Here is a 12,778-nt window from a genome sequence, read left to right as displayed (position 1 = left end):
TTTGTGTTAATAATGCGCCCAAAATGAAAAAATATATATAAAATAATAACAAGCACTGTTGAGATGATGCGGTTTACTGGCAGCCATACTCACTTCACATACGCTGGATGCTTGTATAGCGTCTCTCGGCATTTAAGAGATACCTCAATATGGAATGTTTTTAACCAACACAAATCACCTGGTATAATCTTGAATTTCTAAATTTTTTAGCAACACATAGTTTACTTCTAATTAGATATTATATTGTAAATAATTGGGATACTTTTTATTAATATTTTTAGAGAGAACTTGTAAACACGTACTAGGCTTTGGGTATAGTCTGGTATTGCTAACTTTGCTTGTGTAATATGAGCAAAGCGCAAGCGCATTTCACTACGACTATGACAGTATATTAATTTTTTATATACAAAAATAATAATTTAAATAAAGGTAGAATATTTATTGTAGCGTAAAAAATATTTTTCTGAGATTTGATGTAGAATTCGAGTATGAAATTTTACCAATTTGTTTATTAAAAATTCAATCTATTCAGTATGTATTTGTCAAGTACATGTATTTATATATATTTTTATTGTTTATGTGTGTATAAGTTTATGTATGTTTATTATTTTTATGTATGTATCACGTGTAGTTTTTAGAGAATGATATGCTGAGTAAGATAGATGACACGTGAAGCATTCATTATCTGGATAAAATATTCATGACACGAAGATATATATATGTACAAATATATATCTTCGTCGTTTATATATATACACATTGGTTAAAGGCATGGCTTAACAGTGAAAGAGGTCTCTTCTCTAGACATACGTATATAAGTTTTTTTTATTTCACCTTCTCTCTTGTATATGTCATGCGAGCTGTAAGTTAATGATACACATGACAAAGATAAAAACTAAAAGCCTTTTTAGTGGAACCCACTTGCCCCTGCGAATGGAGACGAATATCTTTTTTTTTTTTTTTTCCTTTTTTCTATGACATTTCATTCATTTTTTTGATTATTTATATTTATATTCATTTATTTTTCTTTGAGAATTATTTTCTAAGTGGCTTTGTGACTATATTTGAAGGACGATTGGCTTAACTTTCCAGTCAGGATCATGTTGTACCTTTCAGATTGAATTCCTAAATATATTTGGTTCTTTTTTTTATTTTTTTTTTTTTGACAATACGTTTGCGATTATAAATGAATTTTATGATTCCGTTGAACATAAATGGAATTAAATCTAAATAAACTGCATTATTTGAACAAAAAGAATTATCATCATTTTTAAGTTCAATATTTAAATTTATATATGTAGAATAAAATATACGCTCTAAGAAAAAAAGCTCAACGGTTGGTATATCCAGCTATAAATCAACAGCGATCAACTTTGTCTATAAAGAAAACGACGAAGAGTCTGGTGGATTTCTGGCCCCAACTGTATACATTTATATATAAAAGATCTGAACTCTGGGCGGAGTTCATCGCGACTGAAGCAATAAATACCTTCTATATATATATATATATAAACAAAACATGTCTTGTCTCTATGAAGAATATATGGTAGTTAGCTTTCTGGTCATCTCAAATGAAAAAATATTCAAATAAAATAAACATGGAAAAAAAAAATGAAAAACAACATAATAATATATGAATAAAATTAATTGGTAAATGTATATTTTTCTTTTTTTTTTTCTGCTCATTTAATTTTATAATTGCAAAAATATTTAAATTTTTCATGTGTAACACAATATAAAGATTATAATTTTTTTACCACTTGAGAGAGTTCTATATATGAAATTTAAATATATGTAAAATAAAAAAAAAAAAGCTCAAGAAAAAAATTAAAATAGAGTAATATATTTAATAATGATATTATTATAATTATTGTAAATGATAATATCAGTTAAAAATTAAGATCTCAATAAAAAATAAGGGTAAATCTAAATTAAGCAATCAGAAAGATCCAAATAAGGTGCTCACCTATATAATTTTCGTATCTTATGAGTGTTACATTATAAAAGGGAATGAGAGAATTTTGAACCTGTATTCACATTCTAGATACACCTTCTAGATGAGTTCCTTGAAACCATACGGCCAACAAAATAGTAACGATGTGTTTGGTGTGTTTTGTATATATATATAAATTTAATATAAATCATATACGTTTGCGTATTACAGTCGCAGTGTAATATAAGTTAGTGTATATAGTCTTCGTGGTGGTTTGCTAATTTACAACAAGTTAAGCAATAAACAATGGGTCTCTCCTCGCTAGAGAATACACATTTTGTGTTGGTTATTCTCTTGCTTCTGTTTTTGGGTGTTGACGAGAGTGGGAAGTAAAATATATAATGAAAACAAGAAAAGAAATAAATGATGGGGTTGAGATGAAAAGAGATAAGAATAAAGAAAACAAAAAAAAAAGTTGTATATACAGAGAAAACTATAACAAGTGCGTTTATATGAGGTAGTGGTTTATGTATGTATACAAAAATATTTATACATATATATAAAGATAGATATGTGGCTAAGGATAATAGGCACACGTAGGGAAACAACACTGTTGCAATAGTATAGCCATGTATATAGCGCCGGTTAATTAGGGTTTAAGTTTATGAGGTGCAGGCACGTCCGCTGGCCCCTCTAACTCGTATCGCACACCAACTCATAAAGCCAACACTATTCTCATATAGCACACAACTAAAGTTTTCTTCGTTTTTCCACTCACATCCTCTTTTTTCACACATTTATTTATTTATTTTTTTTTCTTCAAGTGGTTTTATACTTTTTCATACACATTCTTTTATATTGAACAAAATGCATTAGCACATATTTCCAACTATGATTGTTTTTCAATTTATTTTCTAGGTTTCTTTACACTCAATAAGAAATAGAATAAAAAAATTCGATTGTTTTCATTTATTGTGATAAAAATTTCGAGTCATTGTTTAATTATAATTTTTTTTTTTTTGTTTTTAATTATTGACAGAGTTTAAGGTCTTTATTATAATTTTTATTTGTCTAGATTAATTTATAAAATATTATATTGTAGTTTGTAAAATAATTTTAAACATTATTTATTGATTCAGTTAACGAAATTTTGCGATCCGTCGGAACAAAAAAATACATCAAGCTATTTTTTATTTATATCAAAGATAAAATTTAATAAATAAATATCCTTATTGGATTTTTTTAAATTTATATATGATTAAAAAAAAAAAGCTCAATTAATTTTCAAAGGTCAAATATCAAGGTTATACTGCCAAGAGAATTTTAAAAGTAATAATTAATTTTTTGTGTAACATATGTTTATTATGTACAAAGTGGCAACAGCTGAATAAACGCATGTTTATTAAAATTTTCAATGAAAAAAAAAATATCATAAACATGAAACAATAATATTGAAAAAAATTTAAAGCAATTTATTTATAAAGCTTTGATTAATTATAATATAACGAAATTTTTTTATTTCCATGAGATTACATGTTTGAATTTTTATTACCGTTAAAGACAGCTACCAATATTGAGGTATATATTTTTATGTCGTACGTATTTAGTTGTATATATTTTTAATAGCTCAGAGTTACAGATGAGCTCAGAAGGAGATGTTTGAATTCAATGAGATTGCCAATCCCGCTGTGAAAATTTTTCAATCCATAAATGCTTTTAAATAAAAAAATGAACACGACAGTATTTATTTTTTAATTGACTCACATGTGCTTTATTATTAACTCTTTTTTTTAAATTCTTCCATTTTTAGTAATTAAATCATTTTGATCTTTTGATTGAAATAGACTGTTTTCTACATAGAGTTTCTTTTTGTATGCAACTTTTCCCCAAGGGACGTAACATAAATACTCTACCTCCCCGTGGAGGTCTTGAATAATGCTGAAACTCTCCAGGAATGCTTATTTAAACTTATTATTTCTTTTGGGTATATATAAGAGATTAAACCCTTGTTGGATAATGTGCTGTTGAATTCAGTGTATTAAAAAAATGAGTATTTTTAAAATTACAATATCAAAAATTTTATATATTTTTACGCGTAATAAAAAAAAACTTTTTTGTTAAAACATATATCGTTGCAAGAAATATGAGTATATATTTGAGGTTAACTACAGAAAAATTGGTAAGCCACGTGAGATTTCCCCAAGTGGTAGTAAAGAAAAATTTCGTTCGTGGCATGTGCAGAGTGTAAATCATTTTGACTCGTGTGGATGAGCTAATTCAACCCAGTGAAGGTAAGGGTGATTCTGTAGCAAGGATCCGAGTCAAGGCGTAGCCAAGATGTATAGACATTGATTTTTATTTTTTCCGACTTGTTCAGAAAAACACCTACCTCGCGAATTTATTACAAAATATTTTTAGTACATATTTTTTTTTGATAAGAAAATAATAAAACAATATAAATTTTTGATGCATAGTATTTTTTTCTTCAATGCTATCAATTGTAAAAAAAAAAATAAAAATGTAATTGGTGATTTGAGGGTTTTTAGATTGTCAAGTATACTTGAGCACCCTTATGGATATATATATTCTTCTCATGCATAGTAAGAATATAGTGTGTATATTAATATGTACAATGCATGTATGCATGTTAACATATACATGTATATATTATCTGCCATTGTTTACCAGTTTAACACTGGACATATGTATATACGTATTTTTGAATGCAGCAGTACATTTTGACTTGTCACTATGTATGTATAAATATTTATGTATATTTCAACTTTTGTATCCCTCTATTTTCTATATATCGTGCTGTGTCTAGTCCTTTACGAAAAAAAATAAAGAAAAAAAATTCATACTATATAGGTAGGTAAAGTTTACGGATGCAGATTATGCTGATATAGCTTACAGCCACTCTAGCCAGTTGTGAATCCATTTTTCACTTGAATTTATTATACTAGTCATGGTGAGGAAAAAGACGTTTTGAAATTCATAATGAGATCCAGGACTTGTGTAAAATATTGATTTATGAAATGAATTTTTTTAAAATGATGAGAAAATTTTCAACTAAATTCATAAATCATAATTGTAAAAAGCTTTTTTTTTAAACAAGTTATTTACTAAATTATTTGTTTGACAGTTTGATAATTTTTTTAGAAAAGTTATATTTATTTATTTGTTTGTTGAAAATTAAAAGCTGTCAATGATGAATATATTTATTTAATTATTCATAGAACATTATTTTATTGATTTTATAATTTAACAATATTTTGAAACTAATGTTATATATATATTGGTATAATAATTTTCTTTTTCATTTTAACGCTTGTGTGTTATTTGAAAATTTTCTATTGCCACCCACTAAAAAATTTTAATCTCATGGTCATAGATTTTATTTGGTTTCACATGCAGTTTAAATAATTCAACTAGATGACCGTGTCGAAACATTTCTCACCGCAGTAGTCTAAACATAGAGCAGACAATATTTGTGGAAAATTTATGAGGAACATTTGAAAGTTCTTAACAAAATGAGCATTGGTCACAAGGTATTGTTTGGGACATGACTCGACAGGAGGTTGCACATCCAAAGATCTTTTGTGATACCTGAAAAATCTGGAGCAAACTATTTTCTTATATAAGACAGTTGTCTTTTTACAATTTTTTATCAATCCTAATATGTTTTTTTTTTTCTTTTGCGTGTTTTTGATCAACAAAATGTGGTTAATTAAATTTATCTGTTTTTTATTTTTTTATTTTTTCATTAGCAGATAAAAAAATAAATGATAAAAAAGTAAATATAAAAATAGCGAAAAAAAAATAAAAAAACATCTGCAGCTAGGGGGTAGCTAACGACTTTCTCTAAGTGAAAGTTTTTTAGGACCCAAAAAATATAATTCACCAGCCCCAAGAAAAGTTTTCAATTTCCAAAAAAAGAAAGTCTTTAAAAAACCTAAAAAAAAATATCAAGTAAAAAAGTAAAAGCCGTGTTCTTTTGTCTACTTTAGTTTTCTTTTAAAAAAAAAAAAAAAATAGCATAAAAGAAAATAAAAAAACGACTTGTTTTGTAATTAAGGTCACAAATAGATATACCTGCCACATAAAAAAACATGTCAAACAATATATTCACGACAAAAAATAAAAAATAGTTAGAATTGCATTGAAGTCAAACCAACATTTACATGAATTTAGTTTTTTTTTTTTTTCTCTTTGTTATTATTTTCTCGTAATTTTTTTGTTCATTTTATCATTTGACTATAACCACGGAGGTCTTTGTTTGCTTATATACGCGTAGCACGGGAGCAAAATAGAGGATGCGACAATATCCGGCGCCCCGGCGTCCGACAACTGATAATACAAGAAGGGATGTTTATACGTCCGTTCATGACGCAGTCTGTTTTGCTCAACTACTGCAGTACAAATACCCTTTCGATTCATTGGAATTAAAAAACAACAAAAAAAAAACATATTTACACTAAGATAAATGTGTATATTTTAGAATAAAAAAAATACTACAATGTTTATTTGATAAAAATAAAAATAGCAATATCAAAAATAATCGACAATCCATTGTGAAATCAAAAAACTTTAAAAATTCTATTCGAAATTCCACTGAAAAATATATACATCTATCTCATCTTCTTTTTTTTTGTTTTTGTTTTATATAAAAAAATATATCATCTCTGTTCGTTATAGTTTTTTCACCTTTTTTTTGCATCACTATGTAAATCGAAACCTCGAAAGTTTTCTCTTTTGGGTAGAGACACCATCTATCCTATAAATAACAAGACAAAGGTGATATGGAAGATGACCTGGGCTACGGTTTTTTTTATTTTTTTTAATCACAAGAAATAACAGAAAAATATTATTCTAAAGAAATACTAGCTCGTTGTTTACGAGATGCTGATGACTCAAATTTGAAGTGGTTAAGTGATTTTATTTATCAACTGATAACAGGTGATTTGATATGTAAATTTTTAATAATTCATGAACTGAAATTTATAGCAGGAAATGATTCTGATGATATTTTATAAATATATTTTGATTTAATTGAACAACTTTATTATAATATATTTTTATGAATAATAAATTTTTATCTGATATTAGTCATTTCTTTTTTAGACACATTATCAAAACACTTATGAAAAAATTATATATACTATTTCAATTCACATTCAAGATTGTAATTTTTAAAATAAAATATTTACAGTAGTCATGAGTCTGCAAGCTCACTTTAATTAAAAAAAAAAAAATATTTTAGCTAATTTATATTTGAATTATTAATTAAATATTCAAACATTATATTTGAATAAACAAAAAATAATTAAAATAAATATTTAAGTTTATCAAATTTTTATATAAAAAAAAGCTGCTATTTTCATCGTTATTCATTTTTTATTACGAATAAAGAAAACTGCATAGCTGTTCTGAGAAGATAGCGAGAAATGAAATAAATAAAATGGAAAAAAAAAGAGAAAGAATAGTAGACTTTACTTTGGGTGGAAAAGAAAGTATGAGACCGGGGAACATTGAACAGATGAAAGGGGGCGGTTAAAGTGACGAAGAGAAGAGAAATAAAATAAAGAAAAAACAAAAAAAAAAAAAAAAAGGGAAGAAAAAGAAATAAGGGTGGGTGCGTTTCTCATTCCTTTTCGTCCCCGCAGACGTCCAACCAACTTGATGTACGACTCCCTCGCGCATAGCCTAGCGGCATAACTTTTATCTTCTACCAGCCCAACGTGATCTTCGCGGGGCCAAAAACGCGCGCAGATACCATCAGGCAATATTACCACCTACGCGGATTTTGTAGTGTTGGAAAATATACGGGGATTTTCCTTTTTCCCTAGAGCTTATTCGGGGGGGATGAGAAGTATGAGGAGGATTTACGGGGGGGTTGTTAAGCATTGCGTGCAAATCCAAAGAGAAAAATGGAAAACAACCAAAAGAGCAAAAGAGAAATAAAGAGAGGGTAAAGGGGGGGCGTGGGTAAAACGGTTAACGCAACCATTTCACGCCTCAGGAAACATTCAGATACGCTTTTACTTCATCCAAATTCTAACCAAATCCATGATGCTCTATATTCAGAATACATTGGAAGAAGATAGTAGGCTTACGATTTACTTCCAACACAATGGATGATAATGGGAATACAAAAACACTGCTATGGAGAAATTTCAAATTATTACCTTTGCCCAGTGTATCAAGCTACTAAAAAAAAAGAAAAGAAAATGCTGAGTGTTTGTGCTAATTCTGTATTCATTCAATTGTTTATAAAAACAAAAAATAAAATATATATCTAAATATAAATAGGGTATTCAAATGAGTTGATGTCTGTTGGAATTTTTTATTATTCATTGCAAATAATTCAAGTGATATGAGAGTAATATTTTTTGAAAGATTGCCTGGTAAAGTTTATAATTTTTTTTTTTTTATTTTATTTTATTTTTTTTTCTCTCAATGTGTATAGCCATATCTGTCAAATGTCGCGCGCGCCTACTTTCTACCCTACATATGACAAAAAAAAAAAAAATAAAGGGGATTTATATCAGAATGGGGGTGGCAACCGCAGCACACAACTGTCCTCTTATATTGTCTCACTCTGACAGTGAGAGAAAGTAGAGGATGGTTTAGCAACCCCAATTTAGTTGGCTACAAAAATATATCTACACCCCTGCACACTCGACAGCCAATATTTATTGATCACCTACAAAACCATCATCTTACTGTGTGTAGGAATTTTACTACCCCCCAAAATAAAAAAGAATAAACTTTTGAAAAAAATATTGGAAATGAACAAAATAACTTGAATGGATTCTTCATGTTACAAGTAATATTGCAAAAATGGAAACATTAGGAAGAAATAAATTTTAAAAGTAAATCAGTTTGATTGTATGAGGGTAAATAATATGCGAAGAATTTTATTTTTTTTTTCAAAATAATATTGAACAACAAAAATAATATTTATATACCGTTTAAAGTGCAAAGCATAACTAACGTAAAAATATATAGATAAATAAATAAAAGAAAAACAAAAAATGATTTGCAAAAAAGCGCAACTCACCTTGCAACCATGTCCAATGCGGCTTAGCGATATCGTCCTTACCTGAAGCAAAATAATAAAAAAAAAAAAGAAAATAAGAAAATTGATTGATAAATAATAATAATTTTCATGCAACTACATATAAGTTAATAATAATTGTTAATTCTACTTTAAACCCTTTTATGTATTATGTTTATAAAAACGAGAATTTAATTTAAGCAACATAAGAGATTGAAAATAATATTTTATTTATTAGCCAGTCGTAAAATATAAATCCAATAAAGATTTAAATAATTTTCATTATTTTATTTATTAATTAAATAATTTCCCTATACAAAAGTAAATTAAAAATTTGTAATCAACAGCCAATATAATAAATATTGAAAAAAAAATAAAACCGTTAATCTTTTGAATATATTCTTAAAATTTCTATCGATCACAATGCTTTGTATAAATGTTGTATTTATTTATATAGATGCATTTTGTTATACACATATATATGTATTGAATAATGGCGTGCAAAGGTCGGATACCGCATTGTAAATCGTGATAGCATACACCTCAATTTGGGAATAGTATACAACTGTACATGCGCGCATCTCACAGCCGCGGGCCGCCAAATGATCCAGAACACCAGTGGGAATTGTTATATATAGATAGTACCACCCGATGGTCGGTGTATTGCTGCATTGCATACTCGATATTCCACAAGGGATGAAAGGATACAAGAAAGAGATAGAAATACAAAATTACAAGTGGAGGGTTGATGCTAGACTATAACTAACCAGTCTGATCTACGACCTGTTTAATAGTTCTATATCAGCGCCCCGATTGAACATCAGCATGAATGCAGCTCCATGTAATTTTCTCTGCGATAGTATGTGTTTATAATACATATATACAAATATATGTATATATATGGATATGTATTACATAGTGAAAATACGCTCATTGGAATTAACCCCTTATGGAAAAGTTTGTATCAATGATCACAATATTAGGTAGCCATCGTGTAATTAACCCCCTTGATCATTTTCAAAGGATAATTTTTCATATTTTATATACAGATTTTATATTGATAATACATATAGATTTATTTCAATATTTTCAATCAAACAACTTGTTTTTTTTTTTTTATTACAAAAAACATTTTTAATAAAATTTTTTTAAAGAATTGTATGGGTGATTGTTCAAAGAATAGAATTCACGTTATATTAAAAAATTTATTAACGTATATATTTCAATAATCTCTAGAGCTTGTGTTTGCAGTTGGAAAATCTGCGATTCAATAGTCGGTAGTGGTTGGGTTGATTGATTATTGGCAGTATTGACATGCCGTGTACTATAAATGATATATATTCATGCAAAAATAGTTTGATTTTGAGATGGGTGCGAATTGCACAAAGATATTGGTGCTTGCGATGATAAAATTTAATGCAATATATCAAGTATTTGTTTATTGGAAATATAACGATGCATGCATAGTGCTGGAAATAATTTAAATATTTAATAAAAAAAAAAATGACAATTTAAAATAGCATGGAATAATGATAACGCACGTTTACCTATCAGTTTGCAAAAACATCAAAGGGTAGATTTTCATGCAGATCAAAGTTCCAGGCATAATAAAATGCATGTATAAAATTAAAAATATGTTAATTTGGATAAAATTGTAAATAATGTATATATCACATGATTTCTAAATCAAGAATGACTGCGGAAACAATATGAACTACTAGTTTTCAACACGCAAATGAAATTTCAATAAATTTCATTTGTTTATATTTATTTAATGGAAAAATTTGGTGGTATAATAAAGTTTGCAAGAAGTCGCAGTAACATAAAATAAACGACAATAGGAAAATAAATAAAAAAAGTAAAATGGTAATTTATGTTTTTAGTTTGACAGCATTGACGAATCATACACTAACATTTGCTGATTGTAAATTTTAAGTAATCCAAACATCAAGAATATATATTGACCATAGGGTTGCATTGGTTAACTCACCCTCTGAAGGAGTTGTGCTTTATCACCGTCATTTTGACCTCTGAGAGGTCAAAAAACAAAAACAAAATATAACATATTAAATTTAGCAACGGACAACATTTCGTCTTGACAAAAAAAAAAAAGAAAAAACTCGTAGATAATTCTCGACATTTTAGTAGATCCTTTTACGATCTATGGTTGACGTAAAAGCAACAATAAATGCTCATACATGTTTATAATGTATAGGCTCAGATTTAAACTAGACAACCGTCTACTGTACTAACTATAAACGCACACGTTTATCATGTATGATTGGTTTATATATATAATGAACCAAGGGAGCAGAGTCCCCTAATGCGACCCAATAAATTCCTTCGTTAGTCTGTTCGTTGGTGTATTGTGCATGAACTGAATATACAGTAGAATGAATACTTTAAACCAGATTTTGAATTGGAATTCATGTATGTGTATTGATATGTGTGTCTTTTATAAGGTTTCCATGTTTTTTTTTTTTTTTTTCCTTTGACCAGTAACTGTATTGCAATGAAAATACAAAAAAAAAAAAAAATAATATAAAACGTTTTTGCTGATATAACAATTTTTTTAATTGTGAATGCGTATATTTTTTTTTTTATATTTTATACATGTCGGGGTAAATAATGTTGTCTGGTAAAGTTTTAGAAATCAGACATTGTTCGTATATAGAAAAAAAAAAAAAAAAAGATAAAAAAACTGACAGAAAAGACATCCTGGGGTGCAAAAAAGAAACAAAGTTTTTCATAAAGATTCGTTATCTCTGCCGTGGTGGAATGATACATTTCTTTGATAGTGCGTTGGTTTTTTATTTGTGTGACTGTAGACTTTTCTATAAATGTATATACAGTATAAATCTTAAACGCTGATATGATTATATACGCTTGGTGCAATTAAAAAAAATTAAAACGAGTCAAGTCTTTTTGTCAAATAAATTTAAAATTTTTTAAACGCTGATAAAAAATTGAAGATTACAAAGTATATCGCAAATTTTTAATCTTTATTTTAAGTAATTATTAAATTATTTTAGTCCTCATTTAAAACAATTGCTCATTACAACTCATGCGTAGTATTTTAACAACCTCATTGTGACATCCTCAAGTAGAAAAAAAAATATAAATTATACTTAAAATACAAATAAATTATAAGTAAATATTTGTTCATAAAAATTTTATACATAATTTATAAGTTTATATGATAAACAAACAAAAGTAAATTTTATATATAATTTATATCTTTTAAAGAAAATAAAAATTTTTTAAAAATAATAGTTTTTTGTTTACTTTTTATTTAAAAGAAAAAAAAAAAAAAAAATTTATCTTCTTTTCTTTTGATATAAATTATTATAAAAACTTTGTATGAAGGAATAATTTATTTATTTTTTTTTTTTCACTCGGGTAGGTTTACTTGAAAATTCAGTCTTTAGATTAAAATCATATTATAATTTTTTTTAATAAATAAAAGTTGCTTTATGTCAAGTTTTACTTTATGATAATTTAATATTTTTTCCTGAAGTTTGTGTGTTTTTAAATCATGACAGATCAAGCCAATGAACTTTTTTATATTTTATAAATTAAAAGTCGAAACCTTTTTCCAATTACGACTCAAAAAATTCACCCAAATAATTTACTAGAAATTTTCAGTATTATTCTTCTTTCCAAGAATGTGTTTAAACAGTTTTTCTGAACGACGGAAACTTATATAATAAAAAAGCGCAAAAAGAATATTATAATAATTTATTTTTTTGCTTATATAAAGTCGAAAAGGATTATTGGTTTAACTGTAA

General features: G+C 27.1%; 1 protein-coding gene across 2 annotated transcripts in view; it reads right to left on the bottom strand.

Annotated features, from left to right (window-relative positions):
• Positions 1-12,778, bottom strand: part of LOC122855432 (homeotic protein ultrabithorax-like) — a 74,070-nt gene that overhangs the window by 40,375 nt on the left and 20,917 nt on the right. Inside the window, exon 2 of one of the 2 annotated variants that reach the window (XM_044156777.1) lies at positions 8,994-9,035. The exons of the other annotated variant lie outside the window; for it this stretch is intronic. Within the exon in view, the coding sequence (XP_044012712.1) occupies positions 8,994-9,035 (42 nt within the window). The remainder of the gene's footprint in view (positions 1-8,993; positions 9,036-12,778) is intronic. 2 annotated transcript variants of the gene reach the window in all.

Source organism: Aphidius gifuensis, linkage group LG4 (assembly GCF_014905175.1).
Source record: "Aphidius gifuensis isolate YNYX2018 linkage group LG4, ASM1490517v1, whole genome shotgun sequence".
In the NCBI taxonomy this organism is placed as follows: domain Eukaryota; kingdom Metazoa; phylum Arthropoda; class Insecta; order Hymenoptera; family Braconidae; genus Aphidius; species Aphidius gifuensis.
Note: the sequence above shows the minus strand (reverse complement) of the source record. Positions and strands in the feature narration are given on the sequence as shown.